Below are 25,834 nucleotides of genomic sequence, written 5' to 3'. Positions count from 1 at the left end.
GAATTAAACCTGAAAGTCTACAACTCAATAACATCTCATGTGTTTCATTTGAAATCCAGTTTTGTGGCATGCAGAGCTCAACGTATTAAGATTGTGTCACTTTCCAAATGTTTATGGGCCTAAATTAGTAGTTAGTGGAAATGTTAATGTTAATGTCAGTGTTATTACATTGTGTGGAATGTGTTAGGTGTATGTGGTTGTAATTTATGTGCTTTTTATGTCATAGCCTTTATGCTGCTTGAAAAAAATTCCCCTGAGGACAATTAAGTTTCACTTTAGTAGTCTCCTCTTACCTGTCTAACAACTCCCAGTCCTCTCCTCCCCACTTATCCTTAAACTCTATAGTGTTCATGCCTCCGATCCTCTTCATGTCGGATTTATAGATTCCTAAAGGACCGTAGCCTGAAAGTTCCCAAAAACCTGTTCCATAATAAAGGTAAAGTAAGACAGAAGGCGTATAATATCAGAAAAAGATCATATTGCTTTTGATGAACATGAACAGCAACTACAACCCCAACGGCAAAAAATGGGATGCTGTGTAAAATGTATATAAAGCAAGACTAAATCAGAATGTGTTGATATTCAAATATCATTAGATGCATATTTGATTCACATTAGAATATAGAACATATATCAGATGCTGAAACTGAGATATTTTAGCATATCATGAAAAACAACAGCACATGTTGGCATAATGTTTGATAGATAGATATAGCTTAGAGCCCAGAAGGACTCCAAGACAAACACAGAACTGCTGATATTCTCATTAACAAGTTAAAACTGGTAATTCAGCTAGGTAATTTATCAATTTCGCTAGTTGGGAGGGTAATTTTAGGTCATTTCAACAAGTCATTTCAATTCTCGTCTATGCAAAATACTTTATTTATATCATGAAATCATGAATTTGTTTAGAACTTAATAGCAGCAATGTATCTCAACAAAAATAGAACATAAACACAACAAAAAGCTGTTAATGTTATGGTTGATTCCCTTCTCTTATCTATTTTTTTTTTAAGAGGCATGCATTCGTGTGATTTTCATCCGATGTTAGTGATAGAGATTAACATATTTTATGGGTGTAATTTACCTGATGTTAGTGTTTGTGTGTTTAAATCAGGCCCAGGAATGGGTGGACTAAAGACCAAGTTGCCAGCAGCATTCTTTTTTTTTTTAGGATATTACCTGTTACCAAAGGTGGAAAGTAACTAATTACATTTACTCACATTACTGTAATTGAGTAGATTTTATGAGTAATTTGTCATTTTTAAAGTAGTTTTTAAAATAGGTAATTTTACTTTTCCTCAAGTTCATTTTGACACAAGTTATTTACTTCACTACATTGGAAAACTCCCCATTACGGAGTAAAAAAAATAAATGCTGGGAAAAAAAAAATCTGAAAAAAAAAAAATTTAGTTTTGTTCTCCATGGCAGCGCAGCTGAACTTTTCCATGCAGTGTTTATTACGGTTAGCGGGAGAGACGCTGTGTGAATCAGCTGTGCTCGGGGGAACCGCCGTTCTGTCGAGTTATGCTACCTATCAATATGTGCTTCTTTGCGGCACTGCGCATGCGCCAACCAACAGTTTTTTTTTGTATGATTTCATGTTTTTAATAATAATCCCTTAAGTTTTAATTAGGAACATTAAACAATCTGCTTAAATGTAAAAAAAAAACATGTAAATAGCAGTTAAAGCATAGCAATGGCAAGTTAAAAAATAATAATGAACTGTAAATCTATAAAAATACAGTTTACAGTCACCAATATGACCAAACATTTTAACTATTTTAACAGTAAAAAACAAAAGGATGATAGAAACCTATGCCACTTGTTCTTGAAAATGTTTTATGGGGTGGTCTGAACAAATATAGCCTACAACGTACACATTGTTTAATTGAATAATTATTTAAATTATGATTTGTACTTTTTCACATAAAATAAATAAAAGTAACTATGTAACTTTTACTCAAAGTACATTTTAAATTGAGTACTTTTTTACTTTTTCTCAAGTAGATTTTTAGATGGGTACTTCTGGGTGTTCTAGGGTTAAATAAACATTAAAAAGAACATGAAAAAAAAAACAGAAACATATAAAAACAACAACAATATTTGGTGCTTTTACTTTAAAAGCAAATCAACACTATTGGCCTTCACAAACCAACAGAAAATCATTCCATAATCCATTACTGATTCATGGATTATCAAGTCCACTTCTTTGAGCATGAAGTAAAAAAGTTCATAAAAGTTCATAAAGTAGTCCTTGAGTTCTGTGGTGCTGTTAGTTATTCCACATTCCTCGCTTTGAGTGGTGAAAATGTAGGAAATTCCTGAGGTTCAGTCGCTCCACCTCCAGCTTGTTGCTCAGGATCCTAAATGGAAGATAAAAACAGACTGTTATCAGAATCAGTGCTGGTGAGGAAGCTCATCACCAAGTACAGAACTGTACTTAGTACAAATAGTACAAAATATTAATTTACCAGCTCGTTTTGTCGTTTTGTGGTGGGATGTGATGTGATAAAACATAGCTAAGCTAAGACATAGCACTGCTTATAAATCGTATTCTAATATTTCTCATTTTGAGAAAATCAAGGTAATATAATTACAACAATAACTTATTTTTAACTTCCTTGTTTTAAACTTGTTTTAAATAATTTAATCTAGTAAAAGTAATTTATTCAACTGACAGATCTTTTGCTTAATTTCGGGAATTTAATTTGTCCAATTATTACTTTTGAGCCCCTGAAATGAGGAGGCTTTTGTAAAAAAAAAAAGTTGTATTTCATAAACACTTAATAGGATATTTTTGTGCAACCCGTTGAATTAAACCTGAAAGTCTACAACTCAATAACATCTCATGTGTTTCATTTGAAATCCAGTTTTGTGGCATGCAGAGCTCAACGTATTAAGATTGTGTCACTTTCCAAATGTTTATGGGCCTAAATTAGTAGTTAGTGGAAATGTTAATGTTAATGTCAGTGTTATTACATTGTGTGGAATGTGTTAGGTGTATGTGGTTGTAATTTATGTGCTTTTTATGTCATAGCCTTTATGCTGCTTGAAAAAAATTCCCCTGAGGACAATTAAGTTTCACTTTAGTAGTCTCCTCTTACCTGTCTAACAACTCCCAGTCCTCTCCTCCCCACTTATCCTTAAACTCTATAGTGTTCATGCCTCCGATCCTCTTCATGTCGGATTTATAGATTCCTAAAGGACCGTAGCCTGAAAGTTCCCAAAAACCTGTTCCATAATAAAGGTAAAGTAAGACAGAAGGCGTATAATATCAGAAAAAGATCATATTGCTTTTGATGAACATGAACAGCAACTACAACCCCAACGGCAAAAAATGGGATGCTGTGTAAAATGTATATAAAGCAAGACTAAATCAGAATGTGTTGATATTCAAATATCATTAGATGCATATTTGATTCACATTAGAATATAGAACATATATCAGATGCTGAAACTGAGATATTTTAGCATATCATGAAAAACAACAGCACATGTTGGCATAATGTTTGATAGATAGATATAGCTTAGAGCCCAGAAGGACTCCAAGACAAACACAGAACTGCTGATATTCTCATTAACAAGTTAAAACTGGTAATTCAGCTAGGTAATTTATCAATTTCGCTAGTTGGGAGGGTAATTTTAGGTCATTTCAACAAGTCATTTCAATTCTCGTCTATGCAAAATACTTTATTTATATCATGAAATCATGAATTTGTTTAGAACTTAATAGCAGCAATGTATCTCAACAAAAATAGAACATAAACACAACAAAAAGCTGTTAAATTAAGTGGCACTAATACAAACAGCTGCAATAGGAGTTTTAGAAAAAAGTGAAGTCTCTCAGAAGTAAAGATAAGCAGAGTTTTACCAATCTGCCAAAAGCTGTTTTTAAAAAATCTAAAAAAATATATTCCTTAATGAAAAAATTGTGAAAATTTAGATGTTCCACCATTTACAGCCCATCAAAATAACATCAAAAGATTTAGAGAATCTGGAAAAATCTCTGTGTGTAAGGAACAAGGCCGAGGGTCAGTACTGGTTGCTGGTGATCTTCGGCCACTCGGGCAGCACTGCATTAAAAACAGGCAGTACTGATTCTATGTTGGACAACATGGCCTGTTAACACAGCATCCTAACCATTTTATTTATTTTTTTATTGGGTTTTACATTAATGTTAATGTATAACCCAAACAGTCTGGGCTGTTTAACTCTCTTCAAGCATTCTGTTTGGTTTCCAAAACTGAACATGTGACCAGTGTTATAGGAGTTCAGTACCTGTAGGAGCTTGAGCTGTGGATCCACAGTCCAGTCTCATCACAACTGGAGCGAACACCATTTTCCCCCGCACGGTGTGTTTACGTATCGTGTGAATTATCGATGTGGGAAAATTAAAGTGCAGGTCACATATAAACAAAATACTGTTCTCATCCTGGGAGGACAAAAGAAAAAAAACTTTTTAAACAGGCACATTTTTTAAAAGATCAATATGTATAATATTTTCTAATTATGTTGATCAGATTCGGATATTAAGTAAACATGATACGTTTAAGCTCTGACATTTCATCCAGTATGTTCTTTAAATAACCCTTTACCGAGCAGACTGTTCCCTGTTATCACCCAGTCCTATTTCTACAACCCAGGTTGCTTGGTATGGATCACAATAGCAGGTAAACACAGTGGCAGCCTTCTACAAAGCTTTATGAGTGCAGACAGAGTAAAAGAAAAACACATGTTGCCAATATGTTTGATAAATAGAGATAGATTAGAGCCTAGAAGGACTACAAGACACATGCAGAGCTGCTAGTTTTCTTCTGAAGCTAATTGATCAATTCCGCTAGATGGGAGGCCAACTTTAAGTCATTTCAACAAATAATTTCAAGTCTCGCTTAAGCAAGTTACTTTATTTATATCAGTATATTCGGAGAGCCATGTCATCTGCTGGTGTTGGTCCACTGTGCTATATTAAGTCTAAAGTTGCAGTGTTTTTACAGAATATCTTACAGCACTTTATGCTTCCCTCTGCTGACAAGATGAGGGACGAGGATTTCATTTTCCAGCAGGAATTGGCACACTGCCCACACTTGCCAAAAGAACCAATTGATCTTATTTAATACATCCAAATAATAACTGAATTAAGGAAATTAAGTACGTTTTTGAGGATATGACTTTATATACATATGATAGGAGATCTGAACCAACTGCAAAACACAATGGTTAAATAAAGGTCATGTAGAAGGTGCCCAGGCAAATCACTCTTTCATGAAGTCCAACAGAGCGGTTGATGTCGCTAGAAGTGTACCGTATTTTTCGGGCTATAAGGCGCACTTAAAATACTTATTTTTTCCCAAAAATCGTCATTGCGCCTTATAATGCAGTGCGCCTTGTGTATGGATTTTGCTTGTGTTTACTGACCTCGATTTTTATGTGGTACACGGCACTCTGTTGTGCAGAATTCCTCACCCACGCCAGAAAAAGATCCCCCTCTTGGGCTAGCGCGCGGTTACCTTTGACTGCCGTACTGCCTCTCGGCTGTGGTTCAGGGTAGCTAGTTTCCACTGTAGCTCCGTGGCCAGAACAAGGTGCCGGTAAACTTTCCTTTCCACCCGTTCTGGGGTAATAGCACAAACTGTTTCTTTTTAGCGCCCACTTCTAAGTAAAGTTAACACGCGCTGGCCCACCGGCGGGCCAGAAATATTTAATATTTCATAACTGGCTGTGTTTCTGAATAGTTATGAACAGTTACAGGTTCAATATAGACATCCAATATACCATTTTAAAGCTTAGAATCTCTGCTTTTGAGCTATTTAGCCTATTTAGCGGAATATCCTTTCAGAAAATAAACATTTAGGGCGAAATATGCCTTGGTTATGATTTTAATAATTCATAACTCTCATATTTGCGTTTATCGTTCGTCCATATTTCATCGAATGCGGTCATGTCATACACCATTCGAACCGCCTGGCTCTCCGGATTCCAGAACTGTGCTTTTACTGTAGGATGTATGTTTCATGAATTAGAGCTGCGTCAGAGCGCATGTTTCCAGTAATAAAAGGCTCTCCTTTTGTCCTGGGGTAACCTCCGGTCACTGCCGCCACCCCCCGAACACACACCCGCGCTCAGCCACAGGTCCTACCTTCAAAACGCGTCCAGACTAAAGAGAATCCATCAATCCAGTCTCCTGTAATCCACAGTTATATCCAAACAGCGCTGGAAATCACTTCATCCAGAAATGAAACTTATCCAATCTTTATCTCTGTTTTAAAACCGTTTTATTCACCGAATTCGGCACAACACGCTATTATAGTCAGAAGCCTCGCGGAGTAATGCGGTACTTGCTGTGCTTCAACATAATATTATGGTCTGTCGGTGCGTTGCGGCTACCGTTGTCAGGAGCCTCGCGGAGTAATACGTACTTGCTGTGCTTCAACATAATATTATGGTCTGTCGGAGCGTTGCGGCTACCGTTGTCAGGAGCGTCGCGGAGTAATACGTACTTGCTGTGCTTGTTGATTTATTGCTCAGAGATGTTGTTATTTTTCACAGATATTGTGAAGGATTTATTGCTCAGAGTTATTGTTACTGATATAAATAAAGTTTCATTTAGTGCGCCTTATAATCCAGTGCGCCTTGTGTATGGACTAACACTAAAAATAGACCGTTCACTCATCGTGCGCCTTATAATACAGTGCGCCTTATAGTCCGAAAAATACGGTACTTAATAAAATAGCAACCCAGAGTATACAGGGTTTAGAAGGAATTGAAAGAAGAAGAAGAAGAAGAAGAAGACTGTGTTTCATACTTCACTGATATCAATTGCTGTTTGCAGTGCTGTTGTCTTTAGGAACCTTCCTTCCAGCCTCCTGTACTGGTAGCTTTAACAATGGATATTGTACATTAAATAAAGAAATAAAGAAATAAAGAAATATATAAATAACACACATTTATATAAACGCACAAGATACATATGTCAAATTTAAACTATTAAATGGCATTTCATTTTCTGACATAATGTGAATCTACCAGTTGTTACAACTACATTATATTATCATTTTTGATGAACAGGCCAATCGGAATGCTGTAAAAATTGGAATAAATTTGAAAAAAAAATTTTTTTTAGTAATTTCAGTTTGTATATTACCCAGATATTTACTATAATAAACAAACCTTTGCTCTATGTTAAACTATACAGGAATATGCTTTAGTTCACAACACAGGACTTTCTTCTTGTATTTACTTTCTTGTTACAGGTATAAAAACCTAAAGTGGAAAAAATATTAAAAAACTATAATAAACAGTAGGCTGTTGTACAACATGTACAACATACTCTAGAGCTTTGGTGTCAAAGTGGGTTTTGTTTGGGCATCAACAGATCTATAGACCTGATGTTTTCCCTCTTCCATCGTTCTTCAATTCAACTCACTAAACTTCCTGACTTCCACCCTTATTCTGCAACTAACTAGCATTAACCTTAAAATCAAACGTGATTAGTTTTATAGTACACACCTTTACAGTAGTTCTTTTTGCTTGCCCACGCCCTCCACTCAAGACTAGTCCTTTCCCTTTTGATGTAAAAAAAAAGTACCTTGGTAATTTAGCATTTTTCAGCGCCGCCTGGATATCCAGGTCATCACTGCTGTAATCTATGATGATGACGTTGAAGTTCTTATCTCCTGTGGTTTGGTAAATGTTCGCCATTTGTCTGATGAACTGGATCACCCACCTCCCCTGATTTTTCACTGTTGGAATAAAAAGATTTAAAAAATAAATAAAAATATTAACAAATACAGTATCAGTCAAATGTTTGAACCATAGACTGTATATAGCTGGACAGAGCATCGTCTCTTAAAAGTGAAGCCACCACAGGTCGGGCGCCCCCTGCTGTTCGGCTGCAGAAAGCTGTGTAACTCCACCCATCCCCATAGGTTTCAACGGCAAAACAGACAACTTTCAATCACGTTTTTTTCTAATATACTGTAATTCTAAGTCCATTATTTAAATGCAACAGCTAGTGTATCCTCTGCTTATATTGTCAAATTTTTATATAACCACAGAATTCGGTTTTTAAAACTTTATTCGGCTCTATTCAAAAAAGGTGTGGTTATGGTAAAAGGGCTGCTTATGGGCGGGACCAATAACAGACCGTCAGCTCCGCTCCGCCCCGCTCTGCAGTCTGTGACAGCGAGGCAGCCCTCAGGGGCAGGGTTATTCAAATGAGTAGGCAGTCTCTCCACAGCCTTTCTGCCTCCTCTGGTCTCTACTGCGCAGACTCTGGTCTCTGAATCGCCAAAATGGCGGAAGATTTTGGCTTCATTTTCATTGAATGAATGGGAACAGCGACACGGCGTCCATCTTTATATACAGTCTATGGTTTGAACAAACAAATACTATAAGGCACACTTAAAATCCATTAATTTTCTTTAAAAAATGACGCCCTGTGAGTGCGCCTTGATGTATATTTTTTACCAGTCAGGTATTAAGGAGCAGTAAAGCCACTCCGCTGCAGTACAGCTTTATACAGGAGTTTCAGTTTAGTTCTCTAGCACCAAGACTCGAGACTGGAGCAGTATTAGCATTAGCCGCTAACCGTGCTATGTTCTAGCTCTTTGGACGTTCAGAGGTGAGTATTATTGGCCTGTAGCCTGCTGCTAACCCGGCTAACACTGCTGAAGCAGCATTAGCATTAGCCATTAACTGTGCTAAGTGCTAGCTCTTTTGCCATTCAGAGGTGAGTATTATCAGCCTGTAGCCTGCTGTTAACCCCAGCTAGCACTGCTAGAGTAGCATTAGCCTCGAGCTCTTTCTCCATTCAGAGGTGAGTATATTGGAATGTAGTCTGCATGTTTACTGTGTTAAAATAAGCTACGTGGGACGAACCGCTAGCTGATATCACCCTGGCTTAACGGAGCACTCAGGGTTCCTCAGTGTAGCGCTGTCAGGTGGCATTCCCCACTAACCGCTAGTGCTAGCGGCTAATGCTAATACTCCAGCCTTAGTGCAGGAGAAATCTGGAAATCTAAGCTTACTGTAAATAAACAGTAGTGTTTTACTCACCCAAATAAAGAGAAATCTGTATAGATTAACATCCAGCACTCGATTGACTTTTTTTTAAGAATTACAGTTTATAATTAGCTTGTTTACTTACTTTTATAATTTTAAAAGCACAGTTTATATTTAATTGTATAATAAGGCGGGTATTAAATATAAAATAATAATTTATATTTAGTACGAGATGGCATGTCGTGTTTTATGTAAAGCTTTTTTTGCACATCCTTATTAGACTGCTTGTAATATTTGGGAATCTGCTTGTAAAGTTAGGGAACAAAAGCATACAGGACACACAGCAAAGTTATAAGAGCAATTAGGAAAATAAAAGAAATAAATGAAAAGATCCCACAGTTCTGACCTGTTAGGAGAACATCAACTCTAACGCTGGGGTCCCAGGAGAAGTCTTGAGGGCTGCAGAGAGAAAGCCACTCCACTGAGACTGGACCCTCCTTACTCGAGCTCTTCTCTACATAAAAATACTGAGACACCATCAGGATCTGGTTCTGCCCGTCCTCCAGCTCCAGCTCCAACAGGTACCGACTGCCCACGTCTCTGTCCTCCTTCCTCTCCACATTCAGTACACGCTTCAGCACCAGATCACTACTCACACATACAAACACACACACACATACAAAATACAGAACAAAACCCTAGTGAAGAAAAAGTAAATTGAACTATACTAAGCATTATTATGCTGTAGTGCTCTAAAGTGTACTTGTAGCCACATTGTTAATCAGCATATTTAAAGAGTGCTAAAATGGAACAACTTAGTTTGTACTTATTATACTTTAATTGTATAAAATAGTACAAACGTTCTACTGCTAAGTTTACTTAACTGTGCTAAAATTAAACTATTTTATTTATACTTACGTAACATTTAAACTACTTCCTGTACGTAACCCCTTATTTTAAATTTGCTTACAGTAAAATTATAATACATTTAATGAGTATTACAATTGTATCACTATTATACACCAGGTATATTAGGAATGTACTAAGAATTGATGTTAAATATATTTACATTAGAGTACAAATATGCTTTTTGTTCCTGCCTTTTTAAGTAGCACACTTCTAGTATACTTTGTTGGGTTCAAAAATATATATTTAATATACTGTATTACAATTTTTAGCGTGTTAAAAATGTAATTATTTAGTCATTTATTTTACTTTCTAAAAAGTTACATGATACATTGCACTTTAATTGAACTACTGTAACAGTTGTTTTAACACACTTTGCTAAAAATGTACAAAAGTATATTTAGGAATAAGTATATTAGAAGTATATTGAATTACAGTAAACTAAAAGTGTACTTCATAGAAGTTTTTTTTTTTCTCGCTTCCATTGTATAATTGTTATTGTTTGTTTTATTTTATGGCAGGTGGAGATGTATAGTAACGAAGTAAAAATATTTTACTACTGTACTTAAGTAGTAAAATGCTGTATCTGTACTTTACTGTAAGTATTATTTTTTTTCTCCTACCTCTAATTTTACTTCACTACATATTTTCCATGAGTTTAATACTTTTACTCCAACAGATTTTTACGTGCTGCATCATTACTCATTACCAGATTGTTGCCAGTCCTTTTTAGGGGCACAAACATTTGAGAATGATAATCTACCTTCTCTCCGCTGAGCATGCATACACGCGCACACAACATTAAACAGTGCTCTTTGTTCTGTTGTTGGCTGGTGTGTGCACCTCTGTGTGTGTGCTTGCATGTGTGTGTGTGTGCACCTGTGTGTGTGTGCTTGCATGTGTGTGTGTGTGTGTGTGTGTGTGTGTGTGGCTAGCCTGTTAGTTGAGTGAATACTGGGTTGGTTTTTCAAAATAAATTATTGTGTAATTATTGTATTTTATAGTATTAAAAGAATTAAGAATTAGGTAAAAAAGGTAAAAAATAAATGGTTTTTCATTGCTCAGTGTGAGCAGATGCCCTGAAAAAGATCCATACTGAGTTTTAAGTAGCTTATCAATTTTAGCTTACTTCCTTTATCTGCTGAAATGATGTTTAAAAAAGTAACACACCTGTCCCTGGAGGGAGGAGTATAGTGCTCCAGTAATTGCTGCCCTATTTATAGACTCGGCGGCCTTTTGACCAAGTAATTGGTATTTTATAAGTATTTACAGTACCTGTTATTTTTTGCCGTCCGCAGTTGATTGATAAAGGCATCCACCACAGGCATCACCTCCGTCTCCTCCATTATGATATTTCCCGCTCTTCTGCAGACGTCAGTTACTCGTGTGGGCTGCTTAGAATGGAAGTCCACTGGATCGATGTAGATGTCTTTCTCCCAGTTTGGATCAGATTTTTCTAAGTTTAATATGAAAAATAAAACAGTAAATAATAGCAGATTATTTTTATTTAGAGCCCCCTATAAACAGATAACTTTTTAAAGAGAGTAAATAAGAGGGTGGGAAACAGCAGACGTAAATAAAGTACTAAAGACTCAGAAATCTGGCCTGTGAAGTTATTTGATCTATAATAAACGAAAATGAAAAATAAATAAATAAATAAATAAAATGCTTCTCTGGCAAGCTTTAGTTTACATTACTCCCCTGTCTCTCTGTCGCGCACAGCGTAAGTTTAGTTTCTGCCTGTTCTCTTTTTCTGCCCGTTCTTGGGCTCCCTATCTCCTTATAAGGGGCAGCGATAGTGTATTGGACTGCGACCCTGCCGACCCAGGTTCAATCCCACGTGAGGAGCGTTTTTATTGTTTCCTTTGTTCTTGGGTTTACCTGCTTTGAATTCAACTGTTCTGCAACTGGGTTCAACAACCCTCTGGGCTGGAGAGCTACTAGTCTGTAGCACTCCATCCCATTACACTACATTTTCCTTAACAGGTTTTTTGTTTTGTGGCCCACCACTTATGGCTTAGAAAATATCTGGCCCGCGGCCAAACTTAATTGCAGACCCCTGTACTAAGGTATTCAACAAGTTTTATATTTAAGTATTGCAAGTAGTTTATTGCAAGATGTACTACTCAAGTACTTAAAGTAAAAGTAAAGTACTGTGTGGGAACAGGAACAGCACTGTCCTCTTATAATAGACTCCTATAATAGCTTGATCATTTCATTCGCTCAATGATGAGCAGTTTCATAGAACACGGTGCCATCTACCGCTTTGACATTGATAATGTGGGTTTGGAATGATTACAAACGTTTTTAGTAATATTTGCAACGAATAACGTTGCAAGTAAATTCATCAAAAATATGTAGTTAGGTAAAAGTGATGTAAGGTGAAAAAACAATACTGCAGTACAAGGTACTAATACAGCAGTTTACTACTGACTACTGAAAACGTATTTGCCCCCTATAGATTTCTACAAATTATTTTTGCTTTCTTGCCCTACTTACCCTTTTTTAGATTATCAAACAAACTTTAATATCAGACAAAGATAACCTGAGTAAATATAAAAAGCTAAATTATCTGTGATTAACTAAATTTTTTTGGAAATCTGTGTTTAATTTTACTAACCACAACCAGGCCTGATTACTGCCAGACCTGAAGAATTAAGAAATCAGTTAAATAGAACCTGTCTGACAACAAGAAGCAGATAAAAGATAAAAGAGAGCCATTATACTATACAATATACTATACAAAACTATACAATATTATAATATACTGTGCTATACTATCCTATTATATACTATAAATTACTACACTATACTATACATTACTATACTATGCATACTATACTAAACTATACTTTAAATTACAATACTATACTAAACTGTACTATACTATACATACTATAATATTCTGAACTGTACTGTACTTTACTAAACTGTGCTTTACTATACTATACATTACTATATTATACATAATATTCTATACTATTAATGTAATCTTTTGTATACCTAAGGTGATCTTAAAAATAAGTAAGTGAACACATTTTTTTCTTGTTTTTTTATGAGTGCAGTATGAGTATGAGTGTATAGTTACCTTTTTTGTCAGAGTTTTCAGGTTTTAGATACTGGACAAATCCACCTCTTTAATACAGAAGGATTCACACATATAATTAGAGTAATTAATACAGCACAAATCAATGTCTGCATTACTAACATGAATATATTTAAAAATGTGTTTTTATAAAGAGTTAAATCCTACCCTTTATCAAAATTTTCATCCTTTTTATAAAAGCACAGCTCCTCATCATTGGCTGCATGAGTCTGTCTCGTGTAGTCATTGGGATACACTTCTGAGAAGTAAACCTGAACAACAAACACATTTTTATTGACAATAAAACAAAGTCTCTTGTAGTTTGAATTGAAACTAAATTGTTTGCATGGACAAGTCTGGACAGATGTCACCGGTCACCATTATTACCATCATTACCACTGCACTCACTGTCCCGTCCATATGCACCCTCTATCAGTCCTCACTACAACTCCCATAATTCACCTCGCTTTGCCATGAGCACACTGTCCACTGTTTAACCTCACTCACCTCACATACAGGTCCAATAGAAATGATATCACAATATCTTGGGATCAAATCTTTTCACATTGACTTCCACTGAAATCTGATTACATCAAAATAATAAGTAATATAATACAGGAAATTGACAAATCCTGCACCTAACAGCTGGGGTTATGCATAGGGCTCAGCCAGGATCTACTACTCACTCAACTAACAGCAATAGCAAAACCACCACAATCTGATACTGGCTCGACAAGAATCCAGAAGCACAGCCTAACACTATGTTCATGGTCCATTGCCTCAACTGCCAAGTAACAGACCTACCAAAAAATAACCTATGAACAAACAGAATCCCTCCTTAATCTAAGCTCACTTCCTTTAACTATGGCAACAACACACTTACCTAAGCACAATCACACACAATAAATCACATTATAAGTTGCGTGAGCAGAACACAGCAACCACTACCATCTGATACTGGCTCGACAAGAATCCAGAAGCATAGCGAACTATGTTCATGGTCCGTGCCTCAACTGCCAAGTACTCAGACGTCTACAAAAACTCATGAGACAAATTATTACAAGAGCAGGACCACACCAATCCCCTTCATCCAAACTCTAACACAAACTTCAGTGCAAGCTCTTCTCAGGGGTCATCAGGCAGGCACCTTCCTTCGTCAGTGTTTCGCTGAATTAGGCCCACGACACCTCCAGAAGGCTCAACAGTGAAGTCTGGTGTCCCAGACCCACCCCCCTCCAAGCTTGCTGTAGAAGCACAAACTCACTCCCTTCCCCACACAGCCTCAGCCCTTCTGAACCACAACCACTGACTAGATCTTTCAGCTACATCTGACAACTCCTTCACTACAGTCCTTAGCACACGACCTCTAATTCCGAATTCAGACAGCAGTCTTGTGGCAGACTTCGCAACAAAGCCTCTAGTACCTACCTCTACCGGTCTAATATACGCTTGCCACCCACGCTCTCTCACCTCAGCCACCAAGTCTGTATACTTCAGCCTTTTCCTTTCATAAGCTCCATCTACCTCGTCTTCAAACGGAACAGTCAGCTCTATAAAATACACTATCCGCTTACTTTCAGAGTACAACACTACATCCGGCCTCAAGGTTGTAACCAGAATGCACTCTGGGATCTGCAGTTTACTACCTACATCCACTAATAACTTCCAATCTCGTGCATTGGCCCACTTACCAGCAGTTTTCAAGCACTGTGCTGTTTCTCCACTATGCTGCCCCTCACGCACAAACGTGATTACCCTACTGCAACCTACCACGGGCATGTTATTAACTTCTAACCGTTTCTTATCAAGTGCACCTGCAAGAGATCTAAGTACCTGATTATGCCTCCATGTGTAGCGCCCCTGGGATAGACTCACCTTACATGCTGTGGGGGAAAATCAACATTTATTCCATGTATTCCTGATTTACTTCATGTATTCATAATCAATTATACTGATTATTACTGTTAATCATTCAATATTCATCCTGTTAATCATTCAATGATAACATACTGATTGAATGATTAACAGGATGAATATTGAATGATTAACAGTAATAATCAGTATAATTGATTATGAATACATGAAGTAAATCAGGAATACATGGAATAAATGTTGATTTTCCCCCACATTTCCCCCCTTTTAATCAAAAATTTTCATTTTGATTATACAATAATAAAAAAAAAAATAATAATAATAATAATTTTCAACACATAAATGCTGATTACAATGATATCTGTGATGGTCAAATGCACAATGTCCTGCTGTTGTCCTGCTCCCAGAGCAACAAGGAAAAAATACATGAAAATCATCGTCTATAGTGGTTTGGCTTCCTTTTTCTCGTAGACTACCTCAGCCCCACGTACGAAGAGCTTTATTCTGGCTCTTGATGTTGTGTGATAAGACTATGTGTGTTTTTAATGAGATGTGTTTAAGAGTCTCTGTATGTAGTGTACTTTGACGCAAACGAAACGTTGCTGAATGAGTTACTTCCTCAATTTCGCTCCTCGGTCACAGCCAGGCACTGGCGTCCCTGCGGTGGGCTGCTCGTGCACCGGGACCTCTAGACCCTGCAAGAAAAGCGGAGGACGCTCTTGGGTTAAAAAAAAAAGAAACCCAACCTTAGAACCTCAACTGTTTTTTAGAGGAAAAGGCGTTTTCTCTGGGGGTCGAGGGGTGTCCGGGGCCGCTGCAGCCGCACCACGTGTGAGTATATTTTTATATCTTTCTTCGTCTGGTTTGAGCCCCCTGGCACACAGTCTGAGTTGATGTGAAGAGGTTAGAGGCAAAAGGAGGAACCTGTAATTCTTTGGTGCTGTGTGTTTGCCTCAATCCGAGATTTGGGGCATAACCCAGAGAAACTGGTTCCTGGGGCCGGATAACCCGCCTTTGTATGACGATATTTAAAGGTTAAAGATTTTTTCCCCTGTTTTTTTGTGAGAAAACGGAGGGCACAGTCTGACGGGGCTGTGAGCACATAGGCACAGCGATAGAGTCGCGAACCTGCTGGTGAAGAAAAATGGATCGATCCCTCATCTGTGTGTTGAGAGCGGGGGGTTTCGGGCCAGAGGGGAAACTTTGTTAAAGTACATTTTTCTAAGGGGAAATGAACGGGGATGCCGAAAGACAAGTGTCTTATAAATTTTTTTTGCTATCTAAATTTTTTTTGGCTTTGCTCCGCACCGCTTCCGTTCTTTTCTCACTTCTAAATTTTTCTGTCTGGTTTTTATCCTCTCGTCTTTTCCTGTTTAGAGTGAGTGAAACAGAAGTGTGTGCGACAGTGCGACTGACAGAGAGGAAAAAGAAAAGGGTGTACGAGTGTCTGTTAAAGGGATTAAAAGTGTACCTGTGAGTGTGAAAGTGTGCGGGTCCAGTTTTCCTGAGAGAGAAACAGAAAATGTGTATCTTGTGTTGGCGGAGAGAAAGAATGTGTGTGTGGCAGTGAGTGAGAAAGTGTATGGCAGCGAATTAAAGAGTGTGTGTACGAAGTCGTGAGTGACAACGAAATAGGAAATGGATGAGTCCCACTGCAGGGGAGGAGTCCAAGGTGAAGTAGGTGGAGTTGGTCCAGAATATTGGTTTTAGACTGAGAGGTTGGTTATTTGTGAATTAACGCTTGTGAGATATCATAGAAAATAGAACATAAGTTCAGTAGGGAAATAGAATAATACACAGAGGCGAACAGAAAAGGAAAAGGCTTTTGTGTGGGTAGATATGTATGTATATATATATATATATATATATATATATATATATATATATATGTGTGTGTATGTATATATATATATATATATATATATATGTGTGTATGTATATATATATATATATATATATATATAAGAAAATATAAGGATATAAAAAACCTAAATATACAAGGTAAAGATCTATCTGTAAACGGAGCAGTGCAGTAGATGTTACTAATGGTCATAAATAATTAAATAATTAACAGAGTAAAGTGCAATGACATCTATTATGACAGTGACTAATGTGAAATAGAAATATAATATAATATACATATGCATACGCTATAAGACAGTTCTAAAATAAAAATGTGAAAATGTGAATACCCAATCATGAGTACAGTGTACTTTAATGTAAGCAAGGTTGGGAAAAATGTTAATATAAATAATTAAGTTGTTGAATAATGTCGGAGAGGTATGTGACTGGATAGAATTTATAGAATTTAATAAAGGGATTATGGGGTTGGTTAGCAAAACAAATTAAAAATAAAAGTAACTGGAAATTCCAAAATATACTATGCCATGCAGTACTGCTGTGTAAGATGTCCTCAGAGCAGGACAAATAAACATGGTTTCTTGTTTGATTGTTAAATAAATAAGTTTAATAAATAGAAAATGCTACATAGTGAATAGTGAATGAATTAATGAGTGAGCCATTCCAAACACAGCTTTTTATCAGGTGATTTAGTCAATTATCTTACTATTCGTTTCTCATTCAGACTGATCTCAGTTCAGTCCTAGCTGAATGAGACTTATATAAGACGGATGTAATATCTAATTTCTCTATGTTACATTTTGATCCTCATAAGAGGGATAGTTGATTTCAGAAACCAATGAGAAAAGACCTTATTTATTTGAAAATGAAACTACAAGCTTTAGTGAATTGGGTCTTTCTCATTTTAAATAAGGGGAAATAAAGTGTATTTAAAAATGCAGCTCTCTGTTTTGCTTTACGGTATTAAATTAGACTAGAAAGAGATCTGGAAAACAGCATAGATTTAGTTTTCATGCTTATACAATGCCACCTATAAAACAAATGCATAATTTTCTGGCTGTAGCATGAACAAAATCAGCTAAGCAATATAAAATTGTTTCATCTGCATAATGGTAAAGTTTGCAATCTGAGAAGCAGAGCCAGCAATATAATTTATATATATATTAAATAAAACTGGACCAAACTTTAACCTTGTGGTACATCTGTGAGATACAGATGCCAAATCTGAATAATTATTCATTGACATGCACTCTTTTGGGTCTATTCCAGAGCAGTGTTATCAAAGCAAATAATTTAAGCTAAATTCAGTGGGAGAGAAAGGGTGATACTGATGGTAATAAGGAAAATCTGTATACAATAATAACAAATAATAAACCATGGGTACTCGGTGCCTTGCACAGGCTTTCACGGCGAACACCAGAGTGTGAGTTTGTGACAGTGTGACATACCTGGGTTTGTGCTCCCTGCAGAAACACTACAGCACTGAATGTTGATGAAACAGTGCTGCTACGCTGTGTGTGGTTCAGTGGGCTAGGCTGGTTAGCCAAAGACGGGTAAGATCCCAACATATTACACAGGGACAACCTAAGACAGGCACAGTCTCGATCTGACCACCACATGCATTTCAACAGAAAACGGAGAAAACATCGTGGAAGGGAAGCGCAGCCCAGGGGGGAGTGAGTGGATGAATGACGTGATGGGGTGTGGGTCAGTGGAGGCCTGGGCAGGGTAGACCAGCCCAATGGACAGTAAAGAGGGTGAAGCAATTTTGTGTTAAGTTCTCTGAAACAGAAATTCTGTTTCAGAAAAAGGGGGAGAGGTAAATAGATGATCATTATTGCCACCATTATTTGCCCAATAATTATTTTATAGATATAGAGCACATGTGTCAAACACAAGGCCCGCGGGCCAAATGTGGCCCGCCACGTCTTTTTATGTGGCCCGCGAGAGCTTGTAAAATCTTAGTGTCTATAATAAATAGGTCAGAAGCGTTCTTTGACCAAAAACTACATTTCCCAGAATGCTTGTCGATTGTGTTACCCGCGAAGTTACGGCTTACTGCCACTACACGGCAGTGTAGTCATTGATGTGGAAACCCTGCCGGAGGGAAGGTGTAACTTCGCGGGTGGAATTGGAATGTTTATCCCATAATATCCAGAAAAAGAAAAGTTGATGCAGACGGACGGCTGTGCTTCAAGGCGAAAGACCGGTATGCATTTTGTGTTACTGACCAAAATAAACGCTTTTTAGAAGAGATATAAATTATGTGTAAATATTTATAAGACAATAGCTGATAAAATCTGTTTTAATGAGGTTAATAAACATCACTGTGACAGCGCTAGTCACAGTTTCACCTCAGCAAAGTACGAGGAGGTGAATCACTTATCTAACCAGCCTTTACTGATTTCTGCCCTCAATAACCCTTTCAATAACCTCCAATAGCCTTTAATAGTCTTCAGTAGCCTTCAACAGTCTAACCTGGCGGCCGTGGTGTGTTCTAAACTCCGTAGTTATAAACATCCTGAGGTTAGCAGCGCGCTAACTGACCTGTTTATAATGTAATCCGAGCAGTGACTCCGGGATGGCTGCTCTAAACTGCTGCTGTTAGCTGCTTGGGCTGAAAGATGAACTGTAGAGAGCTGTATTATCCGGTTAGTGGGGTTATTTTATTTCATACACAGAAGAACTTAAAATTTTAAAAACGCTCCAGACTGGCTCAGCTGAGTCCTGTAGCCCGTGGCTGGGCTGTAGCTCTGACTCAGTAAAGACTGTGGGCTTGTGCTGCTGCAGCTCCCACTAGTGGTTGGATGAGGAAATGCTAAATCTGTCACAGCTCACAATTTTTGATTTTATATTTATTAAGCCTCTTTTCAGTATCAAACGTTTTGATCAAAGTTAATATAACTTGTATTTTATGTCATTTCTATTCACTTGTATAGTTTGGTTCTTGATTGATGGAGTTTTTGGATTTCATAACAGGATTTATGTTAATAGAGCAACAAGCAAACATTTTTTCCATGCAACTGTAATATTTGATTGAATAAATAATATATTGAGAGTTATTTAACATTAAGGAGTAATTACATTCATTTAAATATATTACATTTGGTTACATTTTCTTATATTTATAAGTTACATCTGGCCCTCGGAGGACAGCCAATATGCCAATGTGGCCCTCGGCCAAAATGAGTTTGACACCCCTGATATAGAGCATTTTTTTTTAAACTTTTAGCTTGTTTTATCTTTTAAAGTTTGGTTTTAAAACAACCTCTATGCAGATGAGCAATTACTCTCAGCAATATTGTAACAGTCTTAACTTTAAGACCAGTGTTGGGAAGTAACGGATTACATGTAACGGCGTTACGTAATCAGATTACAATTTATGAGTAACTGTAATCCGTTACAGTTACTGCTTCAGTAAATGGTAATCAGATTACAGTTACTCTGCTAAAATAAATGGATTACATTGCGGTACTTTCCTATTTTTGGTCTTCCAATCCAACACTGACAAAACGCAATCACTCCTCCCTATTTGTGTGTGCAGCGGTGTCTGTGTGCGTGCAGGCAGCGAGACGGGAGGAGGGGCAGACAGCGGCTCCACACACACAACGAGACGAAATTAACTGACATTTTCGTAGACGAATAAAAACGAGACGAAAATGTTTGGCAGGGACGAAATCCAATCAGAACTGAGTTAGTTCTGAAAGGTAAGGGACCAGTTAGGAAGAGCTCCAATCACTGCTACTTTAGCGAAGGTGGAGAGGCGGGATAAGCGGGGTACTCATCCAATCAGTACCCGCCTTCCTACAGGCTGCAGCGAGACGTACTTGGCGCGCTCAGTTACAAACCCGGGAATTAACCTGTCGTTACGGAGCTCGATGGGAAGTTAACTCGACAGTGTTCAGCAGGGAGAGAGAAGGGGAGAGGCGATATATTTCTCCTTTGACGTCGCGAAAAACAAGATAACGTGTAAACCGTGTGGAGCGACTCCATCTCCGGTAAAAACACCACTAATCTTTCAGCTTCTGCAGACCAGAGTCACACAGATCTCCATGCAGAGATCAGCGTTTTAATGCTGATGTTATTTCATGAGCTGATGTGTTTAACTCAGCAGTGCACTAAAACACAGAACTGATACAGAACTCACTCATTAAGATCAGATCATCTGTTTAGTCTCACAGTGGGAAAGATATAGCTAGTGTTAAATCAGCAGCAGGTCAGAAAGAAACTCAATAATATATCCAAAATAAAACAATAAAATAAGTGAATCTATGAACCCAAAAGTCTGTGTAAAGTTCCTTACAGCACTTTCTCATAAGTTTCTCACTTTAACTCATGAAGTCTCTCAGTACATCCTGAGAGCATCTCTACAGGACAGTGTGTGAAGGTGTGTTTTTGATCTCATTTATAGACTGTAGCTCCAGTAGGTGTGCAGGGTTACTGCTGGAGATAAAACTAGATCATTTAAAAGCTGTTTTTGCTTCCACAGCTCTGTTCAAACTATAATTTAACTATTCAGATGTTTTATGACCTGATTTCTAAAACAAATTTTTAAATGTAAAATATGTATAGTCACACACCTACAATAATAATAATAATATACATTAAATCATATATAAATATATTTCACATTAAACATTAACAATATTACTCAAGTGGTTATTAAACGTTTAATTTCGTATACGTGTATAGTTAATAATTCAAGGGAACTGATGAAAAAGCATTTACATTTACACCCTTTACATTTTTGTCGAATAAACTTACTGTAATTTTAGTTGACTATATTCTTATGACATTAAGTCGACTAAAACTAAAAACATTTCAGATGACTAAATTGTGACTAAAGCTAAATGCTATTTTCATCACAAAACTATGACTAAGACTAAATGAAAATTTGTTGTCAAAATTAACACTGGTGGCAAACCTGCAAATAGATAGCTTACAGTTGTTGTTACATTGTTTGGTTTTTAATGGTTTTATCATCAATTTATAGAAGTATTTTATAAAATTGTTTGATGAAATGGTTTCATAAGTATTTTTATAGGGTGATTGAAAAGGCTGTTTTATTTGTTTATCTATTTGTTAACTGGAAAGAAAAATAAAATAATAATATGCAATATGTGGTTGCTACATTCATTCAGGCTTAAAAAAACGAAAAAGTAATCCAAAGTAATCAGATTACGTTACTCACTTGAAGTAATGTAACTGATTACGTTACAAATTACATTTTGAGTGATGTAATCAGTAATCTGTAAGGGATTACATTTTAAAAGTAACCTTCCCAACACTGTTTAAGACACACCCAATCCTAATTTAAAAAGAAGAAATAAGAAACTTAGAAATCACAAAATTGAACTTTCACTATTCAACATGTGAGCCACTTTTGGAGCAAGGGAAACAGTAAGTGGGATTTGATAAATTGTTTAAGGAAATATATGTATTGTTGATAATTGTGAAAAGCAATCTGCTTGGCATTGTATATGCATAAATACATATTGAAAATATTGAAAAGTAAATGTAAAGCATTGCTCGGATTTACTTGCTATAATAACGTGGACAAAGCAAAGCATAACATCTGTGTTTATTAATATTGATAATATTATTGTCTGTAATGGAACGATTGATACAGAGAAAAATAATCACGTTCCACTTATCCCAATTCTTAAAGCACTAAATAAAATCAACTAAAACTAGAAATCAAGGCTTTATAAAAATCTTGGGAACTGAATAAAGTCAGAATCATAATTTCTTAATAAATAGCACACCGCAGAAAATTAAAGTGGCAGGTAAAATAATATAGCCACAAGCGGTGATGCAAAAGTTAAAGCAAAAGTAACCCAAGAAAGCCCAGTACATCAACATGGAACCATTCCTGAGACAAAAGCCACATTATGTGTAGTTTGTGCAGAGTTTAAAACTTTGGGCCCTGATATTCTATCAATCAGTGTGGAGATGAATGGGAGAATAGAGCAGCTGATCATTAAAACTTTGCATGGAGCAATGATAATAAACATGATTCAGATATATTTCCATATGTTTGTTCCTTATTTATTATCTATGTAGCACTATCAATACAATATAAGAGGATATGCAGGAAGCATTCAGTGGTAGGTTTAACAGCAGGTGCGTTTAAAGCAGCAGCTTTGGGCTGTGAAGCAGTAAAATATGGTCTGTACAATGATGCTGCAGAATTGAGGTGTGTGATCTTTAACTTTGGTAGTGTTTGTGAGAGTGGAAGTAGAAGTGTTTGAGTTTGTTTATGTGTACTTGTGTGTGTGTTTGTGTGTGTGCATGAGACATAGTGTGTGTCTAGTGGTAAACTAGGTGTTTGTAAAAGCTAATTTGGCTATAAGAGATTAGTTATAGCCATGGGGAAGCAGTTACACTAAAAGGGAAAGGGATGTGAACAAAAGTAAGGAAAAAAAACAGTAATTAATGGTGTTGATAATTAAATGTTGCAATTTAAAATTGAAAAATGACTAAATGCTAGGGATTTAAAGCACTTTTGACAGTAAAGATCATGATTGAGTATAACTGAAAATAAGGACAACCGAAGAAGGTAAGAAAACAAAATTGGGCTGAAATCTGTGCACAGACAAAATTTAAATATGAAATAATTAACTTCCAAGGGGAAATTAGAGCTCAAGTTAAGTGTGATAAATGTATTTTAACCATGTATTTTAACTTGCAGGAAGGAGACACGGAGGACCCCTTAACAGACTTCCAAAATGAATAGAGAACCTTAAACATGATTATAATGAATACAAAAGTCTCGTTTCAGATCTGTTTACACAGGGGGAGAAGGAGAACGTGGTGCAAAGGTGGACCAGTCCAGACACAGAGTGAGGGCTCCTCCGCCATTGCGCACAAAAGGGGAACGAGCATGGCTGGATTGAGCCTTTCCAGGTGACTGAGAGAACAACGCACGCAGATCAACTGAAAGGCGAGGGTTCTACAGCTGTGCAGCAACAGAGATCGCTCACAGAGCAAGCGGGAGGAGACGAGACAGCAGCAGCTGAATCGTCTGACTCAGACGAAGGCCGCAGCAGGAAGGAGGGGCAGCTGAAATTGCCCACAGCAGCAGACAGCACACAGCAGGGGCGTCAGTGCCTGGCTGTGACCGAGGAGCGAAATTGAGGAAGTAACTCATTCAGCAACGTTTCGTTTGCGTCAAAGTACACTACATACAGAGACTCTTAAACACATCTCATTAAAAACACACATAGTCTTATCACACAACATCAAGAGCCAGAATAAAGCTCTTCGTACGTGGGGCTGAGGTAGTCTACGAGAAAAAGGAAGCCAAACCACTATAGACGATGATTTTCATGTATTTTTTCCTTGTTGCTCTGGGAGCAGGACAACAGCAGGACATTGTGCATTTGACCATCACAGATATCATTGTAATCAGCATTTATGTGTTGAAAATTATTATTATTATTATTATTTTTTTTTATTATTGTATAATCAAAATGAAAATTTTTGATTAAAAGGGGGGAAATGTGGGGGAAAATCAACATTTATTCCATGTATTCCTGATTTACTTCATGTATTCATAATCAATTATACTGATTATTACTGTTAATCATTCAATATTCATCCTGTTAATCATTCAATCAGTATGTTATCATTGATTTTATGTGAACTGTGTATTCTCTGCTCCTGGGACATACAGGCTCAGATTTGAGGCCTAAAGAGATGAAAATTGAGTTCTGCCTGGAGACTAGCGGGTCATAGCAAATGGTGTTTTCTGATTTATGAATTATTCTCTCCTCAAGGAATGAAAATCAGGTTTGCCTGGAAACTGTTTTGTCATAGTAAAATAGAGCTTTCTGATTCATGAATTATTCTCTCCTAAAAAGCTTATCTTCTGGTACGTGCAGTTTCTGTTCCTCTTTTTATATTTGGTAGTGACCTGTTCCAAAACAGATCACGAGGGGATTGCCTCATGTATGCAGGGGGGGACTGTATAAAAATGCCCAGTCGACACAGAAAGGGGCTTTTTCCGACTTTCCTGACTACTCTCATTCTTCATCCATTGCTTTCGCTTTATTTTTGCTTTTTGCAACTTCAAAATAAAAACCTTCTCTTTTTGGCATCCCGGCTCGTTGACTGTCTTTGTCGATTTCCACGACAATGCCGACAAAATGTGCTTCAGCGTGCCACTTCCTGCACATAGCTTACAACTTGGATCCTCACCCACCCACTGAGCAAGGTTTTGTGGCGTTGGCAGAACATCATATGTAGCTCCCAAAATAAACTTTATACGGCCTGTATCCAATCCCCATAACTCTCGCCAGGTGATTCTCCGCTTCTCTACACTTTCCCATCTCATCCACTGCCCCTGTTTACTCTGCCCTGCTGCTTTTGCCCTCCTTGCTTCCTCCTCCTGCTCACGAATAAACCCTGTAACCATACGCCTTTTCTCAGGTGATGTGGCCTTGCCGAATGCTTTCCAAGAATCACCTAAACCTAATCCTGCCCTCCCATTTTGCACCTGCCCCACAACATCCCTGTGCTCCAGTGCCCTCCTTGCGGCTTGAGTAGCTTCTCGAGCATTCCACTTTCTCCCAGACCTAGTCACTGGTGCTGTTGCTTTAACCAGCCCGTCTTTTGACCCTAACAACTGCATTTCACGTCCTACCTTAGCACATTTGAACTCCTCAACCAAGCTCGTCAACGGCAGTTCCAGCATCCCTCTCCCACACCACGCCACACTACTAAGGCAACGCGGCACCCCCAACCATGTCCTTATAGCCTTGCTCATAACCCTTTCTAACCTCTCCACCTCAGAAATCGGAATATCATAAACTGTAAGTGGCCACCTTAGACGAGGCAACAAACCAAACTGCAGACACCACAATTTTAATTTACCTAGCAGAAAAGACTTATCAATTCTATTAATGGCCTCCACCATTTCTGTCCTCAACCCTTCCACCTGCTCTTTATCATTCAGTGCTGCAGTATACCACCTACCTAAACTCTTAACTGACTTTTCCAATATAGATGGTATGACTTCTCCCTCCATCATAAACCTTTCTTGTATCAATTTCCCTTTAACGATTGATACACTCCTAGACTTGCTCGGTTTAACTTTCATCCTAGCCA

At 37.4% G+C, this 25,834-nt stretch overlaps 1 protein-coding gene across 9 annotated transcripts in view; it reads right to left on the bottom strand.

The window, feature by feature from the left end:
• The window catches only part of LOC103025722 (beta-1,4-N-acetylgalactosaminyltransferase 3), a 46,528-nt gene that overhangs the window by 3,527 nt on the left and 17,167 nt on the right, over positions 1 to 25,834 (bottom strand). For 3 of the 9 annotated variants that reach the window (XM_049473801.1, XM_049473761.1, XM_049473800.1), the window contains exons 11-19: positions 13,163 to 13,266; positions 12,998 to 13,044; positions 11,185 to 11,365; positions 9,410 to 9,651; positions 7,589 to 7,742; positions 6,806 to 6,878; positions 4,282 to 4,435; positions 3,108 to 3,234; positions 2,101 to 2,366 (exon numbers count right to left, since the gene is read on the bottom strand). In XM_049473801.1, coding sequence (XP_049329758.1) covers positions 2,276 to 2,366; positions 3,108 to 3,234; positions 4,282 to 4,435; positions 6,806 to 6,878; positions 7,589 to 7,742; positions 9,410 to 9,651; positions 11,185 to 11,365; positions 12,998 to 13,044; positions 13,163 to 13,266 — 1,173 coding nt within the window. In that variant the 3' untranslated portion in view covers positions 2,101 to 2,275. Of the gene's footprint in view, positions 1 to 293; positions 421 to 2,100; positions 2,367 to 3,107; positions 3,235 to 4,281; positions 4,436 to 6,805; positions 6,879 to 7,509; positions 7,743 to 9,409; positions 9,652 to 11,184; positions 11,366 to 12,997; positions 13,045 to 13,162; positions 13,267 to 25,834 lie in introns of those variants that run through there. The other 6 variants (XM_049473797.1, XM_049473767.1, XM_049473799.1 and 3 more) reach the window with 4 other exon arrangements.

Source organism: Astyanax mexicanus, chromosome 2 (genome assembly GCF_023375975.1).
Source record: "Astyanax mexicanus isolate ESR-SI-001 chromosome 2, AstMex3_surface, whole genome shotgun sequence".
NCBI classification, from domain to species: domain Eukaryota; kingdom Metazoa; phylum Chordata; class Actinopteri; order Characiformes; family Acestrorhamphidae; genus Astyanax; species Astyanax mexicanus.
This window is presented reverse-complemented; position numbering and strand designations above follow the sequence as displayed.